This window comes from Manis pentadactyla, chromosome 3, assembly GCF_030020395.1.
Source record: "Manis pentadactyla isolate mManPen7 chromosome 3, mManPen7.hap1, whole genome shotgun sequence".
Classification (NCBI taxonomy): Eukaryota; Metazoa; Chordata; class Mammalia; order Pholidota; family Manidae; genus Manis; species Manis pentadactyla.
The window spans coordinates 44,062,371-44,089,722 of record NC_080021.1 but is presented as its reverse complement, the minus strand read 5'-3'; the positions used below and the strand labels follow the sequence as shown (position 1 = coordinate 44,089,722).

General features: G+C 42.2%; 1 protein-coding gene across 1 annotated transcript in view; it reads left to right on the top strand.

The window, feature by feature from the left end:
- The window catches only part of PTDSS1 (phosphatidylserine synthase 1), a 59,574-nt gene extending 32,831 nt beyond the window's left edge, over positions 1 to 26,743 (top strand). The window contains exons 6-13 of the mRNA XM_036875501.2: positions 1,507 to 1,658; positions 4,920 to 5,061; positions 6,294 to 6,406; positions 9,199 to 9,264; positions 16,272 to 16,371; positions 22,348 to 22,416; positions 23,161 to 23,230; positions 25,654 to 26,743. Coding sequence (XP_036731396.1) covers positions 1,507 to 1,658; positions 4,920 to 5,061; positions 6,294 to 6,406; positions 9,199 to 9,264; positions 16,272 to 16,371; positions 22,348 to 22,416; positions 23,161 to 23,230; positions 25,654 to 25,763 — 822 coding nt within the window. The 3' untranslated portion in view covers positions 25,764 to 26,743. The remainder of the gene's footprint in view (positions 1 to 1,506; positions 1,659 to 4,919; positions 5,062 to 6,293; positions 6,407 to 9,198; positions 9,265 to 16,271; positions 16,372 to 22,347; positions 22,417 to 23,160; positions 23,231 to 25,653) is intronic.
- The last annotated feature ends 609 nt before the right edge of the window (positions 26,744 to 27,352 follow it).

Sequence of the window (27,352 nt, the reverse complement as noted above, 5' to 3'; positions counted from 1 at the left end):
TCCCTGTGGTGGCTGGGCTCTGTAGACCTGTGCCAGCATGGTCGTCTTAGGTACTCTGCTGCACACGTAGCAGATGCTCCCCAAATCCCTAGTAAATAAGTGAACACAGCCCCTCAGCAACTCCTGCTTGGGTCTCTCGGCCCCCATCTCACCTCCAGAACCTGCATCTTTCCAGGAAAGCTCTTCAGGCTGAAGTATGCCCTCTGCTTCCCATTCCCCTGCATAGTTTTGTTTCAGCAAGTATGTGTCATCAACTTCTCCTGAAGGTTCTCTCTCTCCTGTCTAAGAGCAAGAGTTAATAAGTCGTCTCCTGGCTGGGAACCTGGGAATGTACTTCCTGGGTGGTGCCAGGCCCACTTGCAGAGCAACACAGCCACAGGCCTTCACATGCAGTAGCCTGTTCTGTATCTTGGCAGCAGGCATGTGAAGAAGGCAAACTCCTCATCTCTGTAATGATTTATAGTCTTCAGAGGTTTGTCGTTATGGGGTTGCCTCTTCCCAGAGAACCCCAGGCATTGACTTGTCATTACATACTTTCCTAAGGGCCTTCACACAGCAGGGCATGCTGCTCAGGCCACAGCTGATGTGTCCTTTATTCTGGACAAAACAGTTCCCATAGGAGACTTCTTTTCCTGCTTACTCTTACTGTTCCCTCTTTCTAGAATGTTTTCATCTTCATCTCCGTCTCGTGAAACCTGCAATTCCTGTCCTTAATGATCCTGTTCCAATATGTCTTTCCTCCAGGAGCCTGCTCCAATTGTCATCTGTCAGAGTGAATCTCTCCTTTGTCCTCAGTGTGGTCCATTTATGTCACCATTGTAACACTTGCTGCAGCCCACTTTATGTTGTGGTCCTGGGATTCCTGCCCCTGGGATTGGAATTTTGACTTCATGTTGTCTCACCACCTTGAACATCATCAGCACTGAGTAAGGTTATCATCCTTGTGGGTTGGCTAATCTGAGAGTTCCTATTACGCTTTCAGTTTCCTACAGCATACCATCAAAATCTAACCTTTCTACTTGCACAGTTTATGCGCTTTTTATTTGCTTATGTATGTTATTTATTACTATCTAGCTATGGAACATTTCTAAAATGCAAGCTTGAATTTTCAAGCTGCTAATTTTGAGGGTGATGCCAGTGCCCTGTTGGCAGGTGTGAAGCTTTTCCTCCTTTCCCCTCCTGGATCCTTGTCCTATTGTTACTAGCCAAGGTAATTCATCAGTGGTATTATATTTCAAGGACCATCATTTCTTTAAAGCTCTATGTCAGAAAAAAGAGTGTCTGGATTATTAGTATTTGCAAACCATCTACAGTATGAAAAATAAGAACCTGACTACAGACTTTGTTTTTATTTTATTTTTTTGAATACATTAGAAAACCTGAAATGTCAGCACCTTTCCATAAAAGAATGTATTATTGAAAGGAATTTTGTCTTTCTGCATGGTACACCAGGTTTTTCTTTTTCTTTTTTTTTTTTTTACAACCATTGTCTCTTGTGTTTCTCAGCTTTTCTTCATGCATCTGCTGCCTAATTTTGCCGAATGCTGGTGGGATCAAGTCATCCTGGATATCCTGTTGTGCAATGGTGGCGGCATCTGGCTGGGCATGGTCGTTTGCCGGTTTTTAGAGATGAGGACTTACCACTGGGCAAGCTTCAAGTGAGCCATCTTCTTTCTGGGCATATAGTTCTTCACAGTGTATATTGAAGTGCTTTAATAGTATACAACTTTAGTATGGTCTTTGATGATAAGGGATAAATTATACATTAGTAATTGAAACACATAAATGATTACAAACCTAATTTCAGGCATTCTTTGAGAAGATGCTAAATAGTTTACTGTTTTCTCAACTCCATCCCCTCCTTTTTATTCCTATGCCTCAGTCTGCATTCAGACTACCATTGCTGGATTGATTTAGTCCCCTGACCCCAGGTTAGCCCCTTTAAGCTGTCTCACACCATTACTTGAGTGATCGTATTAAGAATGTAGATTCATCATGTCATTACTCTGTGATGGCTTGTTATGTTCTTTAGGACACAGTGCATCCATGCTCTGGCAGGTCAGGCCCCTTTCTCCATGCCCTCTGGGGTTCCTGCAGTTCAGAGCTTGTGCACAGAACTCCTTTCTAACTGGGTTGGACCTGTTTTCCCATGTGCTGGGCTGACTGGTCCTTTTCTTTTTTGACTCCACTCAGCTCGTCCCCTATTCAGGTAGTTGTCTTGACTTTCTAGTTGAAGTTGCATGTCCCTCCTCTATACCACTCTGGGGACAGTGCGCATCCATAATTCTGTATCCTGCTTTCCTGAACTTGGCCCTTGATTAGACTACCACAGGATCCCTGCCATTGATGAGGAGCAAAAGAACAATCATAATGATCTTGGAAGTAGTAGTTTTTATTGTAATTAAAACTTCATTTATTTATATAACAAAATAGGAGCATTTTCCTATATTACTAAATATTCTAACATATGACTTTAAAAGGTTTCTTTGTATCCCAACATATGGATAAATCATAAACTATTTAACCAGTTCCCTTTTGTGATCATTTGTTTCAAAGTTTTTTATTTTATAAAGCTAGAGTGAACATTCTTGAACATACATCTTTGCATCTCTTGATTTTTTTAGTAATTCTTAAAGGTATGCCAATTTATATTTTCATCTATATACACTGATGTATGTATGTGTCTTTTTCACTGTTTCTTTGAATTTTATTTTTGAACCTTTTTCAGTTTTATCACACTTAAAATTTTGTGATACTGAATTTCTACTCCATTTCTATTGGATTTTTCCTCTTTATTAGTGATCTTTGTAGATTTAAGTATATTAACACTGTCATAAACTTTATTTTCCATTTTGTTGTCCTTCTTTTAATTTTGTTTGTGGTAGGTGTTTCATTTAAACTTCAAAAGCTTTTAATATTTTTGTGTACATAAATGTTAACCTCGATTCTAGTTCTTTAATCATTTAGTCTCTTTATTAAGTAATTTATTTAATCTATCTCAAGTTAATTTTGGTATATGGTATGAGGGGGAAGATTTCACAATGTTTTTTGCAATTGATGAACAAATTTTCCTGATTCCTTTTTTAATAATCCTTTCTTTGACCATCAACTTGAAAGGACAGTTTTTAGTATATTTATGGCAGTATATAATGTAGCAAAAACTAGCTGTGCTGGGTATTGCTCAAAGCAAGCTTTATAAGCAGTATTACATTCAAACACTGCTATAATCCTTCTGTTTTCTCATACATTTACACTTAAAATTTGACTTAAGAATCATTTTGTCAAGTTACCAAAGCACAAGCCCTGCTAAGAAATAAAAATCCCATTGTTTTTTTATTTATGTGAAGTGTGAAAATCACTACAGATTAAATTAAATTAACCACTCTACTATACAGACAGTCCCTGTATGATTCAACATAATGATTTTTTGACTTTATGATGGTGTGAAAGCAATACACATTCTAGAAACTGTACTTCAGATTTTGAATTTTGATCTTTTCCTGGGTTAGCAGTATGCAATGTGATCATAAGCACTGAGCCACAGTCCCCTTTCAGCCACATGACCAGAAGGGTAAACAACCAATAAACTCAACAACCATTCTGTACCCATACAACCATTCTGTTTTTCACTTTCGGTATAGTATTTAATAGATTACAGGAGCTACTCAACAATTTATTATAAAATAGGTTTTATGTTAGATGGTTTTGCCCAACTCTAGGTTAATGTAAGTGTTCTGAGCACATTTAAGGTAGGCCAGGCTAAGCTATGATGTTCAGTAGTTAGGTATATTAATGCATTTTCAACTGAACAATATTTTCAACTTTGATGGGTTTATCAGGACATACCCCCCTTATAAAATCAAGGAATAGCTGTTTTAAGACTTAAATTCTCAATCAGGCTGTATCACTCTATTCGCATGAAGTTTTTTAACATGGTCCTTAATGGTTCTTATTTATTTTTGGATAGGTATTTTTTGTTGCCCTTGTGCCTCGAATCTTCTTGCTTTGAGATTCTCTCACTTCATACTCATTGATGGGTAGGTGAGTGATGACAGAGCAAACCTGGTTTCCTTCCATGCCCCCTCGCCTCCTCCCCCTTAGGGATGAAAGGCTTGACTTACTAGTTCCTGTGCCTGCAGCACTTAGCACAGTGTCTGAGACATAAAGGTCCTGGATATAAATCTTTGTTGAATTGAAGAATCTTTACCGTTATTACATTCTATTTACTTTGGACTTCAGCTCTCCAGGGACCAGCACTAGAGGACTAGAATATACCCAGCTCCGATGCTTACCAGGTGGGCCTGTGCCAGCCAGGTGCTCTCTGAGCCTAATGTTCTCATTGGTAATATGTGAGAACCTTTGTTTCTGTCATGGGAGTATGAAATTGTTTATTGAGTGATTTCTAGGATTAAAACTAAGAAAGGTTTAAAATCAGTTTGCCAATCCAAAGTGTTTGCTTATGAGGAAGAAATAGGGTGAGGAAATGAGGTAAGTGGGTGACCTCGAGAATATGGAGCATGTTCTCAATTTTACTAAAATACCCTGACTTGGGAGAGGAGCAGTGGGTGGGAACTGTGTCCTTGCTGGCATCCTCATTCTTCCTGGCATGGTTCCAGGTGGTTGTCTTTAATGCCTTTCAGCTTCTTTTGTCAGCAGTTCACAAATTAAGGCCTCTCCTGGCTCTGCAGTGACCTGACCTCTCCACTGTGCCTGTCATCGCTGAATTCCTGTGGAGTGTACAACTTCACCTGTGCATAGAGAGACCACTGTTGCAGAGATGGTCCAGCTATAAAGGAATCTTTTCATTCTGAGCATTTGTTGTAAAATCGTCCAGGCAGTTTTTCTTGTGGTGTTTGTTTTTTTCTTCTTCCCTTTCCTTATCTCTTTGGATTTTCAGTGGTATCATTCTCCTCTTACAGGGACATCCATACCACCACCGGAAAAATTAAAAGAGCTGTGCTCCAGTTCACTCCTGCTAGCTGGACCTACGTTCGATGGTTTGACCCCAAATCTTCATTTCAGAGAGTGGCTGGAATATACCTTTTTATGATCATCTGGCAGGTATTTCTTCAGATGCCCAGAACTAGGAGAAACAAAAACAAAATAAAAAGCATCCACGAATTTAAAGTAAATGTTAGTTGGCATTGCCTACTAGTTAGATGCTTTAGCCGATACAGTATTCTGCAGCTGACATAGAATAATTAAACAATGCAGTGTTATTATACCTAAGGTCTTGCTTTATCAGGAATATATTTAAAATATGGATCTTTGAGTTTCAAATTAGAAACAGATTAAAATTCTCTGAAAGAAGCTTGTAGTCAGCATCCATCACTCAGTGAATTAGGTATCGTACTGCATTTTACAGTGATCATTTTCAGGACAAAGGAACCAATGCAAGGCTTTTTCTTACATTCCAGATTTAATGTTTGATTGTTAAAATTGTGCCTCAGCTGTTAGCACTTGGGGTAGTTTGTAGAGAGCTAAATAAAGAAGCCCTCTGCACCCTGTGGGACACTAGAGCCCTTTGGGGACCTTGTCTCCTCCAGAGTGGTGGTGTCAGTGGAGAGAAGCTGTCGTTCCAACCAGACCATTACCCAGTTGAAGTCATTCATAGTTGAAGCCTAGGGTCTTGGAAAAGGATTACCAAGCATTTCTGTTTTCTAGAGACAGCCTTTTTGATTGATCCTCCAGTCCCCAGGTTAATTTGGGAGACTCGCTTTTGCCTGAAGGGTCTTTGAGAATCATGAGAAATTATATTTTGATCTCATATGCACAAAATACTCCCCAGTATAAGAGAAAGCAAGCCTGTGTCACTTTTAAGACAGACAGCCTTCCTTATCCACACATGGAGAGTGGTAATGCCCATCTCAGTAAATGGTGTTTGTGGATAAAGTGTATATAGTTCAGTAGTCACCATGGTTTGGGGAAGTCAGTACGTATAAAAATGGGAGTGTAGCTGGATGAGGATTAAGTTTCACCTTATCAGGGCAATGTCAGGGAGGGCAATGTAGGTTTTCTGTTACTTTAAGAACTGAGGAGCACTTTGGATTTGTCCAGGAGAGGCAGTGTGTGCTCTTAGAATGGCAGCATTCCACAGGGCGCACTTTTCCTGCAAGTGTGAGCATTGTGCTGTGATCAGCTTGCCATATGTAGTCTTAATTAATTATTGGACTGTTGTTTATTTTATATCCTTGAAGTCAGCTCTATGGGAAAAGACACACCTTTTATGTCCTTGAAATGAACCTGCCTGAGACATATGATGTATCATTGACTAATGTCTCATTCTTTTTCAGCTGACTGAGTTGAATACCTTCTTCTTGAAACATATCTTTGTGTTCCAAGCCAGTCATCCATTAAGTTGGTGTAGAATTCTCTTCATTGGTGGCATCACGGCCCCCACTGTGAGGTAATTTTGTACAAGCCTGACTGACATTTGAGCACGTTAACCTGCTTTGTGTTCTCCTGGTTAGCTCCTGGTTAGCACAGGGAAGTTGCATAAACCAACAGCTCGGCCATAATAATCTCATTCTAGAGAATTATTCACCCAAAATACGAAGAAAATATTTTGTTTTCAGACCTCAGGAATATGAAGTGAATAATCAGCACCACACCATTATTTCCAAACCCCGTTATAATCTTTCACTGCTATGCTTTCCCACCTCCATAACATCCTGGGGGCATAGCTCAGTGGTAGAGCATTTGACTGCATAACATGCTATTTTTAAAAAATATATGGGTAGCAGTGATGCTGAGGTTTTTTTTCCAAATAAGATATACAGAAGTTTTTGTGGTGGATCTGAAGTCATAAATGATTTTCTTTTTAGAATGAGACTTTTTTAGCTCTTAGAGCCAATTAAGTTAATTTCCTTTTAAAAAATATCTTTCCTGTAGTCCTCCAGGACAACTGAGATAAGCTTGGATGTTCATGCCATTATTCTCCTAGATTTGCTTAGGGTCCTAGAGGCGAGACATTATTTGGAGATTGTCCCTCACATAGACTGATCCTAGTGAACTTCAAAGAAGAACATTTCCATTGTTTGATTTTTCCTATTTAGAACTAGCTTTGGGTTTTATAACTAATGTGTAGTACTGGCATTGATCAGTATCAACACCAAAGATCTTTGCATAGTCGATAGAAACATAAACTAAGCAGTTAAATAACTTGATTCATCATTTTTTAATATGCTTGCAAACCACACAAGCAGAGGGCTTCACTTGCCAAGAAGAGTGGGTGTTCTCCTTGGTCAATAAGAGACACCCCTCCTCGCCACAGCCAGGACCTCTTCTTGTTCTCTTTCACTGGAGTTAAGGTCCCAGATTCCATCTCATTTTTATTATGAGGCAATAGGAAAGTAACAGTTGGTAAGCTGGCAGCCCTTTGACACTTTATAAACCAATGGTCTGTTGAAATAGTTATCTCATAAATGCTATTTTTCCTTGGTCAAGAGTTTCCCAGCCCAAACTCTTGAGCCTTTACAGGAATGTTTAATCAGTGACATATTTCCTTCCTTTCCCACTTAATATTTAATTTGAGGCTAACAATTACTTTGAAGAAAGATTTACCCCAGTTTCTTCATAAAATTAGGAGTAATCAGTAAAGTCAATAAACAGGAAAATAAATCTTCATGAAACAGAATATCAAATCACATCTGGTTTCTCATGAAATTTCAGTATTGTTAAATACTTCAAAACAAAAACTGAAGACTAAAAATGCAATGTTTTGACTTTTTGAGAGATCTGAAAAATTTTACCAAACATAGCATCTCTGCATCTCTTTTTGTTTAAAAGTCAGTCACTTTCTGTGCTTTCACACCACTCAAGATAGTTCCTGTGTAAGGAGATGCGTTGACAAGCTACTTGGATAAAAGGAAGAGCTGTAATGGGTTTTAACTCAGCCTTCCCAGTTTACAAATGCCAGGCCCTAAAAGGAGAGAAAGGTTTTAAGCTTTAGGATAAGTCATGCACACTATCTCTCCATTTTCTTCCTTTTTGATTTGAATGCTGCTTTGAGAAGATATTTGAGATATTTAATATCAAGATATTAAAAGAAGGTATTTTTAATCTGATAATATAGAGTAGAGTATGGGGATGGATACATGTAGAGGGTAGAGTAGCAAATTAGGTCATGAAAACATGAAGTTAGAGGTAAAACTAAATTCTCTGTAACTAGAATTCATTTGGGTTTTTGGCGTGAGAAGGTCATAGTTGGTGGATGACCTTTAGGCAGTTTGAGTCCTCTGAAGTTCAGTGCAGAATTTTGTGTGCATGTTAATGTGCCTTTATCATAGCTTTCATCAAATCCTAAAAGGAATCTGAATTCTAAAGTTGATAAGCTCCTGGTTCAGATGCTACTTCTGAAGGGATGGATTGAGTTTTGGGGACAGTTGTGAGCATCTAAACTTGTGCTGTCCAAATACAGCAGCCACTCACCATCCATGGCTTTTGAGTGCTGGAAATGTGGCTAGTCCACATTGAAATGTGTTATGCATGTAAAACACACACTGTATTTCATAGAGTTAGTACAGAAATGATTTAAAATACTTCATTATAATTTTGTTCAATATATTGGGTTAAATAACATGTTATGAAAATGAATGTTATCTGTTCCCTTTTACTTTTTAATGTGGCTAGTAGGAAAATTTAAATTGCATTTGTGGCTTGTATTTTCTTTCCTTTGGACAGTGCTGCTCTAAGCCTTTCAACTCCAGGTCATGCATGGCCAAGCCATAGGCATTCAGTGACAGTGAAGAGTAGCCGGGGTCCCATTGCAGTTTCTGAGAGCCAAAAATGGGTGTATGTCTTGCCTGGTTACAACGAGCAGCCTTTGTCCTAGAGAGCAGACAGTTCCTAACAGTGTAGGTGATCCTTTGGAATCACTTCCATACTGAGACTGAAGCACCCCCAAGGGTTACTTTGGCTCAAGGCTTTGGGAGTCTGTCCTTGAATCAAAACCACCTTTGTGAATAATCTGGCTCTTCAAACCATGCTCTCCGCCCTCCAGCCCAGCCCAGATTTTTAACCCTTTACAGGAATGTTTCATCAGGCACTGGCTTTCTGTTCTCTTGAGTAGAACTAGACCGGCAGCTTAACTATGTTGGATGAGGCAGGATATTTTTTTTTACTCTGTCAAAGTGATCTTTGTATTGACTAGTTCAGTTTCCCAGGTGGTCTCAATGAATTCCACCTTTGTCCTTTCAGACAGTACTATGCCTACCTCACCGACACACAGTGCAAACGCGTGGGAACACAGTGCTGGGTGTTTGGGTGAGTAATCTATTATTGCAGAGATTTAAAAACCACTTAAGCCTCTAAATTTCTTTGGTTATTTCTTGACCCTGTATTAAGTGCCTTTCAGTAATGCCTCCTATGAAGGCTTGCTATTGTTTTTAGGTCTTTGATTTTTAACACTCTGTTTTCTGATTTAAATTTAGAATAGTTAATCAGCAAATTATAGAAAGAGGGTATGCAAGCTTCTTTTTTAAACAAATTAGGAAATCAAGATACTTCCTGTGTAGAACTTGAAGACCTAGCTTTATGAAATTAATTAAACAAAATGGGTTGTCCTATTTCTCTCTGAATTTGATGATAAGTTTGGGACATCATCTCGTGATAGGCTTATTCATGCTTCCTGTTATTTTCACATCAGAAAAACCCCTCAGAAAGGCTGCTTGTTTGTTAAGAATTCAAATTCCATCTCTTGTTTTTCTTATGAACCAAACAGGAAAGTAACACTTGCTGGACCAATGGTCTTTTGAAGTAGTCATCTCATAAATGCTGTTTCCCTTGGTTGTTTAGAACCTCTCTCTCCCATCTAAAATTTAATTTAATTTGAGGCTCACAGTTACTTTCAAGAAAGATTTGCAGCAGTTTCTTCATAAAATTAGCAGTAACCAATAAGGTCAATAAACAAGGAAAGAAATCTCTTATAAAACAATACAAATCACATCCAGTTTATCATGAAATTTCAATAGTGTTAAACACTTCAAAAACCAGAAACTAAAAATCCAGTGTTTTGACTTTTTGAGAGATCCTGAAAATTTTTGCTAAACTCTGTGGATTTCTACATAACTCTTTTTTTGTAAGCTTATTGATTCCAGAGAGAATCAACATGTAGCCCATTGTCACATTTATTGTCTTGTTACAGATACACATGCTGTATCTTAATTTTCTATTGCTTAAATGATTTCAAAGAGATCATAGGTTCTCTAGTTTAAGCCCCCCCCAATGTCAAATGTGAGACCATGTTCAATATCTCAGGTAAGTGGTTCTTCTGCTTAAACAACATTGTCAATTTACCATTCCCTGTAGCAACAGAAGTTTCAGAGACCTTGAGGAAATTTGTACGTGATGTTCAGTCCCTGAGGAGGCTTCAATTCAGGACCTAGTCTAGGTTCTAAATTGCATGTGATGGTATAAAGACAATTTGATATAAACCCTTCATAGGGAGGAAATTAATACTTTCAACAGGTTTTTAAACAGAGTAACTTTTTTCCAATTAAAAAGTGTACATATTAATAAAAAATTCAGAAAAAAAGAAACTAAAAACATCCAAAGAAGTCAGCTATGCAGAGATAATTGCCCTTAACATTTTGATGTCATTCCTTCCATTTTCTGTGTGTGTGTGTGTGTCCAGCTTTCATTCCTGATTCTGAGGGGGTACTCATTTAGATTTAGGCAAGTTTCTCCCCACCTGGAACACAAAGGGCCATTGTCATTATTACCAGTACATTCTCTGATATAAGCTGATTTTCCCTCCCAAAGTGGCTTAAAGGATGATAAGATGGATTAGATTTCCATTGTTGAGCCATCTAACAAGAGAGAATTTATACATCTACCAGATTTCTGATATACTGAGCAAAGGACATGTGAGAGCACAATTGTTGAGTCATAAAAGAGAGGGAGGTGGGCTTTTTCTTCTTACTGTCTTGTCTATCTTGTCTAAGGAGGGCTAAAAGCATTTTTTTTTTTTAATTTTCTTGTCCAAGAAGCATTTGAGCTCTTTTCCTCTACCACTTCCCACATGCATTTTTATCTTCACATTTAAAAGTCCTTGGCAAGGTCTTACTCTGTTGCAAGTGGACATATTTTCTGCTCAACTGTATCGCTTTACCTGTTTAGGAAGAAGAGATGCACATCAGATAGAGAGGTAGTATTACAGCAAAGTTTCTAACCAGGTGGCCAAAAAACATAATCCCTGCAGCAGGAGAAATAACAAAGATAAACTAGGCCAGAGAGTGGTAGGAAATGTAGCTACAGACAGTTGCACCTTGTTGAAAAGTGATTAAATAACATAAAATACAAAGGGGAGGTCGTTTGACTAATTCAGTATACTTTATTAAGAATTGAGAAATCCCGGAATGGTGATATCAAAATTAACGAATCTTGAGAATTAGTGGGCCATGCTGAAAAAAAAACAAATCCCTTTTCATAAATCACACCCAGAGTGTCCTGCCCAACCCCAGTGTGTGAACCCAGTCAGTGAAGGTGAAGTGGGAGGCAGAGCCTCCAGTCTCCTCTCTGAATGTTTGCCTGTCCAAGGCCACCAGCTCCCCACCTCCCTGTTGCTCTTACTTTGTCTTCTTTCCATCTCCTGTCAAAACAGCAAACATTTAAAAGTCTGATTTCCTTCAAAATCTAATAGCTGCTTTACAGCTTTTATTTCACTAATTTTGGAGTAATGTCCGGCTTTAGCAAAGTGGGAAGATGTGAGGGGACAGTAAGAATGCCCATGTAGTGACAGTTGAATTTTCCCTTGGGAGTAGGGTGGGGGAAAGGTCAGAGGGGGCTACCTGAGGCTTTCTGCCCACCAGCATGTCTTTTCTCCTGAAGAGAGCACTTTTCTCTTCTGTCAGTGTTTTAGACCTCAAAAAGTTTGTATTATTTGCTAATGTAACTAAATATGGACTCACAGTGTGGTCTCCTACAGTTGTACCATAGATCCGAGCTTTTAAACCTTTTAGACTTAAATGTGCTGTGCGCAGCAAGATAGGACTCGTCAGGCTCGAGAATGGGAATCCCACCTGGGAGAAAGCAGCAGTGTTAGAAAGTCTCATTGTGTTACTTCAGTTCTGTGGGGTTATTGGGACAGACCTATGTGAACAAATTTCCCAGGGGTGTGGCTTTAAATCTTCTTTATCTTTCTCCCCAGTCCATGCTCATTATAACTGACCCTTTCCAGGCTGCCGGTCCCTTGTCCTCGCCTTCCCTCCTGGTCCTCACGTCAGCACCCACACTGCTAGGTGGCTGTATAGCCAGCTTCCCTCTTCCGGGATCTTTGCTTCCTCCCTTCCTCACCGTGTTATCTTTCCCTTACCCTGCCCCTCCCTGCTCCCTTGCTCAAAAGCTCCTTCATTAACAGCGCCAACCTCCAGCAGTTGATAGAAAATTTTTTTTAGCAGCTGAATCCTATTCCAAAAGACATTTTGCCCCAAACCCTAAAATACAGCAAAACAGTTGAGCAGGACCCTTCATCCCACTCTTCACCCTCCCCACCTTGCCCCTCAGGACACAGAAAGGCCCATGAAACACAGCTGAAGTTTTTTCCATCAGGTAATGCCTAGCTCCCCTGTCACTCCCTCCACAAGGTGTCTTTGCTCACTCCTGAACTTCTGGAACAGTTTCTGGCTGCCCGTGTGATTGTGCAGTGGTGTGTCCCATTCCCACTGCTGGAGGGTCAGCTTCTAGATGGCTGAGGAGTGGCTCACCCTCCCCATAGAGCATGGTCATGCAGCTACAGGGAGATCTTTGGGAGCTGCAGGCAGGCTGTGGCATCCTCAGAATCCAAGAGCAGATTTTGTTTGCAAACTAAAAAGCTTCCTCAGCTTCTCAGGATTTGGCTTGTCTGCCCAGCTTCCACGCACTGAGCCTAGCACTTTTTGTGCTTCCCAGTTTCTAGGGTAACTGTCTTGCCAGTGGGTTTCAGCCCCGGGCAAGTACACTGTGGATTTAGTGAGACCAAGGAATGACAATGGAACGTTCTTGGGGTAAAAGGGTTTATTACCCGACTTGTTCTGCCAGCGATAGATTGAGCGTTAGAATTACATCTGTATCTAACAATTTGCAGGTCTGCAATCCTCCTCTGTCTCTGCCTCCACTCAGAGCACTGGGCAGAGCTCTTTATATAGTGACTCAGTCAATAATAGCTCATTGCCAATGGGTGTGGAGCAGTAGCCTAGCAGCAGGCCAGTTACATTATCAAGTAGGTTAGGTTCAGGTGAGGATTCTGGCCATAGGTACTTCAATTTTCCCCACAGTAACCCTGCTAGCATTCTTGCTCCATGCACTGAGGAACTCTGTAACTGGAACTCTACAGCAAACGCCATCTTCATTTCAACCCTGTCTCTGAAGAGCCAGGAGCTGAATGCCTGAGTCAGCAGACCAGCTTGCCCCCTGGCAGAAGCCCTCTGGCAGCCCCACTGTGCGCTTGCCTTCTAGCCTGACTGATTGCATATGGGGATATGGGTGGCATTGGGGAGTAGCAGCCCTTACTGAATCCCCTCAAACCAATTTAGCCCCCTGGCGCTCAGTCTGGTAGAGATCAGAGGCCTGTAAATTTGCCCTGTTTCAGGGGCTGTTGCAGAGGGAGATTCCCCTGGCCCCCCAACTCCAGTTGGGAGTTGTGCTGTCTTAGGTAATGGCTTGATGCAGGCACCCATTGTGCCCAGGTGTTTGGCCTCAGCCCTCAACTGGCTGCCACTGAGCCTTGTACAAATGTAATGTTAATCTTTTTTATTAGGACTGCCTCCAGGGACCGAGGGATAATTTTGGGAGGCAAGGGCTAGTGATTCAAGGGTCCATGTGAATTTCCACCCTTTCTCACATCTCCCCTGGTCCTCTCCCTGGATTAGAAGCCTCCCTGCTTCTGCTCTTGCCTCCTATCAGTTCTTGGTTCAGCTGCCAGAATGACCGTGTTAAAATATAAACTGAATCATGTGAAACCCTTTGCTCCAAACCCTTCCAGGACTCCCATCTCCCTCAGACTAAAACTGAAGCCCTGGAGTGGCCCTCAAGACCCATGTTACTCTGAATCGACTTGACTCTGCCCTTTTCCCTCCTTCCCCACCCCCACCCCCAAACTCTGCTAAAGGTCACTTCTCATTGAGAAGGTCACATGCATGGACAATGGCTTAGCTAAGATTCCTCAGCACGTAGGAGCAAATCATATCCTCAAGTTGCTGACCAAAAAGCTCTAGTCCTTAGAACAAACTTCAGGTCATTACGAAGTCAGTTGAGTAAATCCTGACCATTTTCTTAAAGTGAAAAAGAACAAAAAATTTCAGAGTAAGGGAGCAAATTGTTTTGGGAAACACTGGTTTCAGGTGTTTGCCTGTGTATCTACTGGGTCATGATGAGAAGTATGTTTCTTGCTATGGGTCTCAGATCACAAAAGTTTGAGAAACAACTCCATTCTGCGGTCACTGTGCTTTTGAAAGGTGACTCAATCAAGTTAAATATCCAGAAATCTCTCCCTGGAAACCCCAGGTGTTCTGTCTGGTTGAAGGGCAGACTTATTTTCTGGCTTATTAGCACTTTCCATTATAGTTCATCAAGAAATCCCAGCCAAAGGTTAAATACCCTTTTTATGTCCACTCAGTAGGCACCATCCCCATACTGTGCAGCCTGGGAGCAATCAAAGTTTAGCTGCCACCTTGTGTCAGCTCACTGTCTAGACCAGGATTACAATGAAATTCCACAGTGTAGTACATTTAAAAGCCTCTTGTGTACCTCAGCTAAAATGATGCTTTCTCACACGTGTTAGATTTGGATGTTAGATTTGCTAATAAAAATCAAAGATTCAGGCCAAGCACTTCTAACCCTTGTTTGGTTAGGGCCCGGGGAAGACAGCCCCAACCCTCTAAAGATCTATTAAGGAGATTTTCTGCTTGCTGAATCACTTCTGATTTCAGACATCCAGCTGCAAAGCCATCCATGCCTTTCTTTGGTAATGGCAATGAACCTTTGTTTTTGCTGGTGGGTAGAAGGACTCAGTACTTTTTGAGCCCCCTTCTTGCCTTTTTAGGGAGTATCTGTGCAACTATACCAATTTCCAAGTGTCCGAAATCCATCTCAAGCAAGCAGCACCTCAAGAGGAGTTGTCTGAAATCAGTATTCTTAGGTCTTTGGGATCACATGACCAGCCAGCCATGTCACCCTCACCTCAATCTCTGGACCTCAGTATGGGTCTGATTTTTATATTCATAAGTTAAGATGTAGACTACAAGAGTAGCTTGTTTCTTTGATGTTTTAATTAAAGAGTAAAACATGAAGCTTTTTTAAAAAACATTTCTGTATTTACCAAAATTGCTTATAGATCAGAAAGAACAAAGGGTTTATATTGTTAGCAAAAATGGGATATTGAATCTGGAAATTCTTAGAAGGCTGAGAGGAAATGTGATAGATCACTTCTAGCTTTGGGAAGGCTCAAACTCTCCTTATACAACTGTGGAGGGTAGAGTTAAGACCTATGGGTAGAAGGAGCCAGATACCAGCCTAAGGTGAGAAAAAACTTGCCAACCGCTGAAGAGTTTGAGCAGCAAAATAAGCCACCTACCAAGGTGATAAGTTCCTTGTCCACAAGAGGCTTCCAACCTGACAGATGTAGTGACTGTCCACCTGATGGTAATAGGCTCTGAGTTTCTGAGTTAGATGATGCCAGGTACCTTCAGCTGTTAAAATGTATGAATTGAGATTTTGGTCTTGTAGGAAAAGTAAAATATTTTATCATTTATGGGGAGAGGTAAAGGCATGAATAGGCAGAGCACAGAGGGTTTTTAGGAGAGTGCAACTACTATGTATGATACTCTCATGGTGGATACATGTTATACATTCGTCCAAACCCACAGAATGTACAACACTAAGAGTGAGCCCTAAGGTAAACTGTGGACCTTGGATGGTATGATGTGTTTGTGTAAGTTCATCAATTATAGCAAATGTGCCCCTCTCTGATGGGCGATGTTGGTAAAGGGGGAAGCAGTGTATATGGGGGAAACTCTGAACCTTCTCAATTTTGCAATAACCTAAACCAATAAAGTCTTAAAAAAAGAAAGAGGAGTAACAGTAAAATAAACTTTTATTGAATCTAACTATATATATATAATTTCTGAAGTGCAGTGGACTTGAATAATGTCATTTGGGGGGTACCTGCTACTACCAGTCTTGGGTTCAGAGCTCTTTTGACCATTTAAGCTTTTGGATAGATTGATGTATATTTCTGATAATGTATATGCTCTGATAAGAGGAATTATTATTGACCTCTTATTCTGTCTAACTAGGGTCATTGGTTTCCTGGAAGCTATTGTTTGCATAAAATTTGGACAAGATCTCTTCTCGAAGACCCAGATTCTCTATGTTGTGCTTTGGCTTCTTTGTGTGGTAAGTCTTACTTTTTGATTCAGAAGTATTAGCCAAACTCCCCATGGTGTCTTTTTAAAAAGAACTATCTTTTGCACCAAGCTTCCTTAGAAATTCATAGACTGGACATTTACTCGTAATAACCTGAGGTTGACCACCAGTCCAAAGTTCAAGCATAAACACTAGGACCAGATGGTATCCAAAATGGGTCACCTTGGCAGGTTCTGGTCAAATGCGATCAGCAGGTGCACCCTACGTGCACTTATTTTGCTTATGGGAATTCATCTACACATGCTGAGAATTTCAGGCCTGCCATAAAGGGACAAGGACAATTACAGTGCTCTGTAACATATGTGTTACTGTACAAGGGTTTATGTACAAGATGATGGACTATAGTTTATAGGCCATGTGAGATGTTTTTGAAGGTATCAGACCGTGCAGTTTCTGTTCCTTGGGCTGACTATAGGCCAAGCCTGTGTAGAAGAGCTTCCTTTCTAAAGGGAACAGCCCTGGAGGCCTCCAGTTCTGTTGTCCTGGGATTTTTCCTTCATCTTTAAAATGAAGTAAGATTTTACCTCATCTAAACATTACATGCCTGCCCTTCTTAATTCAATTGTTTTATTATTTTGAAGAAGAATTATTATTTTACATTTAAGCTTAAGATTCTTCACTTGTACTTGCTTGGTCCAGAATATGTGGAAGTAGGTAGAGTAGATGACCTCTCATGTACATATGTTCCACAGTTTCAACAATTGTCAACTCATGTTCAATCTTGTTTCCTCTTTCCCTGCTCACTATCCACAGCCTGAATTATTCTGAAGCAGATCCACCTTTAATATTTCACAATTTGTCTCTAAAAGAAGATAAGAATGCTCTTTTGTTTAATGCAAATGTACACCATTATCATATCTAGAGAAGAATTAACAATAATTCCTAATACTACCAAGTATCTAATTAGTGTTCACATTTCTAATATGTTGTTAAATTTTGTCTTTCCTAACATTTTATTTGCATCAACATCCTCTCATTACAACTGATTGGCATGCCTGTGAAGTCTCTTTCAATCTATAGCCTTCCCTGCCCCTAGCTCTCTCTCCTTCGCAATTTATCTGTTGAAGAAACCAACTCTTTTGTCCTCTGTTTTCCTACAGTCTGGATGTTACTGACTTTATCCTGTACTGTAATTTAACAGATTTCTTTGTCCTTTGTATTTTCTGTAAATTGCTAGCTGTATCTAGAGGCTTAATCAGATTCAAGTCTTAATTTTTTTTTCTTTCAGCAAGACTGAACTTTGTATTATTAAAGTGTTTTTTATTGCCTTTCACAGTGTCTATTTTTAGGGTTACTTGTTAGAAATCCCAATTGTGCCAGGTCACCCGGAGCCTGTTCAGTCCTGTTTTATCTTGAACAGTAAAAGGGAATAATGATCTCCTTTGTACTTAACCTCCAGAATTAATGCTCAAATGTATTTTTTCCGTCCCAGTGAGACTAGAGATAAGGATTAGTTAGGGGAGTGTGTCAGACGTGCCTGGAGATTTAACCACTTCTCAGATTTCTCTGGGGCATGTGCACTTCGGGTATGGGAATTGTAGCATGACCTGCAGTGGTGGGCAGAGGTAGTGCTGACCTCACTGGTGCTGGAGAGCCCCGGGACCATGGAGAGGTGGAGATTGGAGGGGCTTCTGGGACACAGGCAGAGGTCCTTCTCACAGCAGCCCATCTCCCCCTGGGGAATCAGTGACCAGAAAGGTCTTCTCAAAGTCACGTCCAAGAAGCTCTCTGGTCACCAGAGAATGCACCAGTCTCTCTTTACGTTTTAGAGACCGTCTCTCCGTTTTACTGATTTGGCACTTAGCATACACCTCCTTATGTTTTGGTTTACCTTTGTGTCTATGTGATTGTCACTTTCTGAGGACATGAACCACTTCTTGTCCTTCCATTGATCTCTCCTTCACTTAGCATGGTCCCTTGTAAGTCTGTCACTTGCTCACAAAATATCAAAGCTGAGAGCTCATCAAAGCTGCACCTGATGCTGGACCCATTCCGAGATACGGTGGTAAGGATAAGATTTACTAATGCTTGCTCTCTACCAGACACTGCCCTGGGCAGTCCTCATTGAATTGCATGTTTGATCTTTGCACTCTGAGGGGAAGTACTTTATTTAGCCCTCTTTCATAGATGAAGAAATAAAGAAATAGGGAAGTTCACTAACTTTCCAAAGGTCACACAGATAGTAAGTGGCAGAGTCAGGGCTCAAACCCAGAGAGGCTAGCTTGAGAGTTCTGGCTCCTGCCCCAAGGATGTCCCAGTCCAGATGGGAATTACACATGCAAACCATTTATGATTTGTATGTATAGCTAAAGGAATGCCAGAGAAAGCCAGCAGATGAGCTGGGGTGTCGGTGAAGGCTTCCTGGAGGTATGTGTGAGCAGGGTTTTGAAGGATCACAGTGAATGACCTCCCATCCCTCGGGTGCCTCAGCTGAAAACCGAGGAGGCTGCTGCCTTCCTTCTCACTCTTCAAGTCAGTGGGTTGCCAGGTTCTAGTCGTTCAGCCACGTAGCCCAGCTCCATCTCCTCCTCTTCATTCCCATTGCCTCTGCAGCTGTCAACACACCACACCCATTTTCTCCATTTTGCTCTTCAGATCCATTATCTACACTGCTGCCGAAGCGATCTTTCAGAATTCAGATCTGAATCTCTTTTACCCTAGTTAGAGTCATTCCCTCTCATTGAGAGCTTGAGAAGGCCCAGTCATACATTTCCCACCCACCCTCCAAGTTCAGAATAATTAAGGGATAGGCAGGGTGGAAGAAAGGTGTGGAGATCAGAATAGCATCTTTATTACTCAGAATCCACATCTTTCAATATCAGCTTTAGGTGCATGGCAACAAAGGGCTTCCAAGTAGTGAACCCCAGAATCAGACATCTCCAGCTTCAGGAAGCAGGCCTTCCCATATCGTACTGGGGGCCTAGTGCTCAGAGAGAAAGACAGGAAATGCCAGCGTCCTTACCTCAGGTTCGCCAGCCAGTTAAGAGACAGCAGCTCCCCAGGGCAGGAGCGCACGGTCAGGACAAGCAGGAGTATTATTCCCAGAAAACTCCCTCCTGTAGAAGAAGCCTCAGGGACGAAGGATCCCTACACAGACCCACCAGCTGGAATAGAAATTAGCTTGCGTGTTGTCTGGATGGTTATTGCCCACCCATTGCGGTCTCGGGCTACCCCAAACTCGTAGCTTCTTCAGTGAATGATCGTTCCAGGCTTCTCTTGCCTTTACCTTTGATGCTCCTGATCTGATTGTATTTTCCTGCTTTGTCTGCCTAGTGAATCTTACGTTTCATGGATCTTAAGTTTATGCCCTCTGTAAATAAATACACCCCAGCCTGCAAGGCACAGTAGATAACTCCCTCCGTGGGGACGAGTTGCACCTTGTACATATTTCTTTGAGTTCTAACCCCAGTGTAATATAATCTGTGGTGTTTACATCTGTCTCCTAATATTGCACTTCTTGCTCACAAAGAATAAGTTTTCATCATCCTTTTGCCCCCACTGACTAGCACAGCACCTGACACACAGGAGACACTCGGCAAATGCATGGAGAATAAAGGCGTGACTTGGAAACGCCCAGGCAGGCAGAGGCCAGCATGCACAGACAGGAAGCTGTGCCATTGTACCAGCACCCTGAGTCTCCCTGCACAGGAAGATGGCACCTGTCTGGGGAGCAAGAGTAAGGAGAGCAAGTCAAAGGGGGAGAGGGGAATGGGGATGTTTGCTGAGGAAGGTCTTGTGTCTTTCATTGGAAACCCAAGGAGGGTTTTTCAGTGGGATGGCAGCGTTCACAGAGAAGCCTTGGAAGGCGGGAGACTCTGGAGGAAGGGGGATTGGAGGAGGGATGAAGTGTGAGGGTGTGGCCGGGTCTTAGGTGAGGAGCAGCAGCGAAAGTGCTGAGAAAGGGCTGGATTGAGAGCTACTCAAGAGGTCAACCCCAGGACGCCACGCCACTCCCGTGTGATAGCTTGGAAGGGGCTAGAGGGCAGCTGCGGGGTTTGTAGTTCGTGCCGTTTTCATGGCTTGAAAGAATGGGAAAGACTAAAGGATTAGCAGTGTTTAAGCCTATATATGTATTAGCTCCTTTATATGGAGCAAATCCGGCCACCCCAGTTTCCCAGGTGGGGTGTGGGGGGAGAGGGTTTGTCCTCCCCAGACCGGAAAGTGGCTGTGCAGTGCAGGTGGGGAAGCTGACCCCACAAGGGTTACTCCACTAGACCAAGGGAGCCTAGAGGGCAGCCGGCTGTCAGTACGATTTTGCCCAGCAGAGGGCAGGCGGGGGTGGCTGAGGCCTGGCTTCTCCTGCGGACAGCTGGGCAGAGCCGGCTTTGCAGCGCAGCAAACACCAGCAGGTGGTGAGCAACAAGTGCTTATCTTCACAGTCGCCACACAAGAGGCCTGCTGTGGTTGCCAAATTTACCACTTCACTTAGGTAGAGCCATTTTACAATTGTCACAGGAGACAAAAGCTTGTAATTTATGGGTTTGCAATCACACCTTTGGAAATCTAGGCAGGTACCGGCTTAAAATGCCAAGGCCTGGACTTAAAATAGCAATTGTACAGATACTGTTTAATGAAAGGGAAGGAAAATATGGATCCAGGAATATCAAGAGACGTGTTTTGCCATATGCTAGCCATGTGTCTTTGAAAAGGCCATTCACCCCTCCAAGCATTCCTTCCTCTTCTGTGAAAGAAGAGTGGAAATTTATGATCTCTGAGGGAGCCCATTTAGATTGAAAGTTATGATTCTTAGAATTAAAATTATTCATAAAAGAAGGTTCTGTCATGATTTCATAACTATTCCAACAGTTGGTTCTAGGTGATGGGTGCCCAACAGGAAAGGCAGTAGAAGAGATGGTTAGATAGACAGGATGGCTTTGTTTCATGGGTTTCTGAAGCAAGGAATTCTTAAGAAATGTGTATGAAGCAGACAGTCATCTCATTTTGGTGGTTTACTTAGAATTAGGAAGGTAAGGCCTGGCTAAGATTCACCTGACACTTGCTCACTCAAGACAACTGGAAACTTTTCCCCGACTTTGAGTTCTGGGCTCATTTTTAAACTTCATATTCTTGTAGATGCTTGTAATCCTCATATTAGATATGAGGATTAAGGCAGAGAATAGATGTGAACTGGCTTTTAAATCACTATAGCAGTCAGGTCAACTGTAATGTTTTGTAATGTAGATGCCCTTCTTTCCTAAGTTCGAGTATGGATTTGGTGTGGCGCAGAGTGGGTGGGGACTGCTGGCAGGGGAGTGGGATATTACTGGCTTCTGAAGACCCATGCACCACACCTTCTCCTTCCACTCAGGGGAAACAAAGCATTTTATTTTCTCTTTATTTTCCTGTCTGCTTACACAAGAAAAACAAAAGCAACCAAAACTGGGGTAAGCATGAGGCCACTGAGAGTAAACACAGTGCAGAGCCGAGGCCAGCCATGTCCTGCTGTACGTGCCACTGACCCAGTGGGTGTTTGTTCTCAGTGCCCTCTAGCACCACTGTGGCCCCAGACTGAATGACACTTCTTTCCTTCGGAAATCCTCTTCCCCATGGAAGCTGACAAACTGAGTCCTTATGACGTGCTCCAGTGATGAACGGAGAGAACAAGCCATGAAATCCCGAAACCCATGGACAGTGCTGTGTGTCCTTGCAAGCTAACCTGCACAGCTGTGCAAGAATTGCATCCCGCCTTATCCCACATGGAAATGTGGTCTTGGGTCACACATTGTAACTGAAGTCTCGTCATAATTTTTGTTGTCAAAAGCTTCCCCCACTCATCACCTAGGGGTTCATCTCTGCTGTATTCAGTCATTTTCGTACCAGCACCCTAGGACAGATGGCATTGAGCCATCTTGTATGAATTCCCATTGAAACCCCAAAGTTCTGGGAAATGGAATTTTTGTGCAACAACATTTATGAATTGTGCTTATTTTTATTTTTGTCTTCTAGGCTTTCACCACCTTCCTGTGTCTGTACGGCATGGTTTGGTATGCAGAGCACTATGGTCACCGAGAAAAGGTATAGAAGAGAAAACAGAGATGGTCTTCCTTTAAAGTAATCACATCCTGCTGGGGCTTTAGGCCAGAGCACATACATGAGAACATTGTGTAGCTGGCTTGAGAGCACAGCTTCAGTATTGCCACTATGGGATCCTGACTGGTTAGAATCCACGCCCTGTCATTTGTTGTCCATGCTTGTGACTGCCCTGTTCAGTGGGTCGGTATTTTTCCACTCCGTTTGTAAGGAATTTAAAATTTACTTACCTGTTTGTTTAAAAAAAAAAAAAATTGCAGGGAGAGAGAGCCCTGGCCCAGTTTTTGGAAGGCAAGTTTTGATTCCTGGCCATCTACTGTGTACAGGCCTCTCTTTGTGACCCAGCCTGGGGCCCTCATTGTAAAAACACCTGCCCTGTCCACCTCATAGTAGATATGAGGATTAAGGCAGAGAATAGATGTGAACTGACTAAAATCACTATAGCAGTCTGGTCAACTGTAATGTTTTTTAAGTAAAAATAGCAGCTTTCATCCTTTATTCATACTTATTTAGTGTAAGCAATGAAAGGAACTTTCTAGATTTACTCTGCATCGCCTGAGAGGTAGTCTTGGTTTTAGAGCTGAGAAACATCAGTATTAGGAGGTTCTGTCACTTGGTAGTAATAATTTGCAGCCTGGGAGAGGCAGGGATGGACCATCTTCATTTGCTGTGCCACCCCTCCTCAGAGGGTACTTGAAATTCTGTCACTAAGCCTGCCTCTCTCCCTAGACCTACTCAGAATGTGAAGATGGCACGTATAGTCCAGAAGTCTCCTGGCCTCCCGGGAAAGGCACAAAAGGTATCTTTTTCTTCCTCATTGTTTAAAACTTTACTGGGTCCTCTCCCTCCCAAGACGTGGTAAGGAGACTTAGAATCAGTATTTATCCTCTAAGTATTGATAAATGTATAATATGCTCTGAAGGTTCTTAAACCTACTCATTGCATGTTGCCTGTTACCTATTAATGAAACATGCAGAAAGCACTTACAGGATCTGCCTAAGAAACTTACTTCATAAGAAGATGTGTAATGTGGTTCTGCCTTGCCTGAGACAGGAAAATGGAGCAAGGCCTGCCCCATCTTAAGCATCCCGATGGGAATGTTTCTCTTGGCTTTCATCATGAATGAAAAGGGTTAGGAAGAATTGTGTGCCAGGAGGAGAAGCCTTTCAAAAAAGTGGATCAGTTTAATCCTATTTAGGCAAGAGGCAGAGCAGTATAAGAGGGATTTTCATTCTGGCAGACCTGTATGAAACAGACATGGCAGGTTGTCTAGACCACCACAATAAAGTGAGTATTGCAGTAAAGCGAGTCAGGTGAAGTTTTTTGGTTTCCCAGTGCATGTAAAAGTATTTTTGCACTATGCTGTGTTCTGTTAAGTGTGCAATAGCAATAGCATTATATCTAAAAGACAATGTACATACCTTAATTAAAAAATACTTTATTGCTAAAAATGCTAACCATCATCTGAGCTTTCAGTAAGTCCTAATCGCTGATCACAGATCAGCATCACTGTAACAAGCATAATAAAAATGAAAAAGTCTAAAATGTTGAGAGAACTACCAAAATGTGACATGGAGGCATGAAATGAGTGGAAAAATGGCACCAATAGACTTACTTGACTCAGGGTTGCTGCAAACCTTCAATTTGTAAAAAACATAATAGCTTCAAAGTGCAATGAAACAAGGTATGCCTGTACTGCAGTCAGGGATCTCCCATCAGTCTGTCTCCAAGTAGCATTTTAGAAAGATTTGGGCCACCTGTTTAAAGAATTAGACTGTGGAATAATGACTCTGAGGAGGCTTCACTGGAAAGTAATTCCTTGTCAATATTTATGAGTTGATGGGAAGGGAGAAAAATCATGAATGCCAGAGAGTGTGAGTGCTGGCTCCCAGCATGGCTCAGAGCAGCAGTGGGCCGAGGGAGAGGAAGCCACTAGTGTCGCAGTTGCTTTCCTGCATCATTGTGGGGCCAAGGTTTTTAGAGCTCTTTCTGGGGAAAATGCTGGCATACTCTGTCCTGAATTGCTGGACACTTTTTTTGAGATGTTTTCTCCCAAGTGAAGGAGTCAACCAGCAGCCTGTTTGGGAATGCTAAGAGAAGTGGGCAGAGGGGGTCCCCAGAGGCTGTCCCCTTACAGATCAGTCCTTGGTACTTCCAGGCACTTTTCCAATGAAAAGACTAAAAGAAGTAAGCAGGGGTAGAGTCCTATTTATGTGAAATGTAATAGAGTAGTAAAAAGAAAAAAATCTTCAAAGTGGTAAAAGAATCTCTTGTTTTAAGCCAAATGCTACAACAATGGAGACCAAACCTTTGGGAACTTTTTTTTTAATGGCTGTCTTGGGTGGAGATTTCCTCTGGGGCTGGATCTGAGCCGTGGTGCACAAAACCTTGGGATAGGGGCTGACCACGTGCTCAGTTGGAGGATGGAGCCAGCACAATGCCAGGAAGTTCCCTGACCTCCCAAACCATATACTGCCCTACCTGGTGTGCCCACCCCATCCCTGACTCTCCTGGCATCCCCCTCCACCTGGGTGATGCCTGCCAACAGCTTAGTCCTAAGCTGATAGAAGTCTTTCTTTGAGTGACCAAACAAATCGTACAGTGTGACAAATAACTTCATCACTATAGACTGAGTATCCTGAGGGCATGTGGCATCTTTAAGGTGAAGCTCCAGGGCTCTGTCTTGGGCCCCAGGGGCCTGATGGCCTCCAGATCAAATGATAGTGGGCATGTAATATCTTTAATTTTATAAAGCAAATGATCCTTTCCAATGCGGGGACTGAAACACTGGTGTGTAGTGGGCCAAGGTGTGGAAACCTAAGCAGTGTGCCCTTTGGTTGCATCCGTATTAGACTTGACACCCATGTGGTTTAAGTTTTAATTGTTCTTCCTTTGTGCTTTGATTTCATTTGTACTCTTACTTCTGATCCCATCACCATGACCGTGATTCACTGTGCATAGTGTGAATGTAAAATATCTCAGGACCCCCCAACCTTTGTGGGGCCGCTACCTCAAATACTGACACACCAGCTGCAACCAGCTCAGTGCTGGGGCTCCTGTGCCTTGCTGTCACTTGTTAGTGAGGCCACTAGATGGAGTGCTGGTTCCCTGGGAGGACCTGCCCTTGGCCGGCAAGCCTAGGGCCCAGGCAAGAAAGAGCTACCAATCAGGGGTGAGTGGGGCTGCAGCCAAGGCGACTTGTGTTCTGATTCCTGTGCCCAGGTTCTGAAGACAGCCCGCCCAAGCATCCAGGCAACAACGAAAGCCACTCTTCCAGAAGACGGAATCGGCATTCCAAGTCAAAAGTCACCAATGGAGTTGGAAAGAAATAAAAAGACCCTGGTGAATCAAAGATGTTCCGAAGAGTGCCTAGAACTGCAAGAGAAACAGAATGGCTTGGGCCTCCCTGTGAGGAAGTCAAGCGTACAGCGCCACCGAGAGGCAGACAGGGGGCTTTGGGGGTCATTCTTTGCGAGTGTTAAGTCTTGTTTCCGACAGACCGGCCACATCAGGCTGCTCACCACCTGGGGTCCTTCCCCAGCCTGGGGCCCCTTCTACCTCCTGCTCCTGGCCGGTGGTCCCTGATAGCACTGCAGTGTGTTTGAAGGAAAGGGGTTATTTTCTCACAGTTGCCAAGGTCAGCTTTGTGCTTGCGTGTATTGTGGATACAGTTTAAATATCTTCGTTCAGGCAGAGCATTAGCCATATGTTAAACACTGGTGACTAGGTTTTTTTTTTTTATGAATCTGCCTTTCCATTTGACTGATTGGTTTTCAGGCTACTTTTTGTCTTCTGTTTTGTTGTTACTTGTTTTAAAGTTAGAATGCTTAAAAGCCTTCAGAAGCCACTGCTGAAGTTGAATTGGGAGGCCACCCCTCTCTCCCAGAGCAGAAAAAGGGAGAGCTTTTGTGTTCCTTTTCAGCACCCTCATCCCCTTTTTAGGACCTTAAACCATGCGGTGGGTGTAAGCCAGTCTGAGGAAAGGTTAGCTACTTACTTAGGATCCTGGGCTTCAGAAGAGAACCTTTTTCCATTCCAAATGCCATCTGTCCAGACTTACCTGTGATGCACCCAAGTAAACCTGCGTGAGAGGCAGTGCACACTGCAGCTTCTCCCCCAGCCAGGTGCCTTTTGCATTTTATCTGTTTTCCTTCCACGGTGCATTGCTGACATTGTCTTTTGTCCTATGTGAGGTGCTGGTGAGTATTAGCTTTCATCTGTGCCATGCTCTAGAACATTCACCCTGGTAGTTCAGCACCACTGATGGATCCCTGTTTTAAATAAACAATTCACATTAAAGCCCATCCAAAGATCTGTGTCTATAAAATGCTCATTTCTTTGCATCTTATTGGTATTTTCCACTGCTTGTAAGTAATCACTGTATTTTCCAAGTGACTTTAGGATAATATGAATGTATGTGTGTTTTATGTAGTAAGAAGAAAAGAAGAAATATGTCTTTTAGAGGGCTACCCATATTCTATTTCTTAGCCTTCCCAAGTGATCAGTAAGAAATGAACAAAAGTTACTGTCCTTTACTGTGGTAATGATTACATCAACCAGATTGGACTTTTTCTCCAAGTGGCCAATACCCAGCTGATTGGCTTATGGTATAAACATGCTAAAAGCAGTCCTTTTGTTCCCTCATTTCACAGCACAAAGGCTTCGATGTCTTTTCCCCCATTAAGGAAATTTTTAACCATGGAAGTGTCATGTTTTTCTTTCTCTGCAGAGAAATTTCAGGGTGAAGGGGTTAATGAATCATGCAAAGCGGGGGTCATATCCTGTGCTCTGGGCCTCTGGTGACCACTTGGTTTGGAGCGTCACACAGACTTGACAGCAATCAGCCAGACACATTACTAGTAGGGAAGTGTCCTCAGTCACTCGGCCGGCATGATGCCTAAGGTTGCTGGGTGTGCCAGGC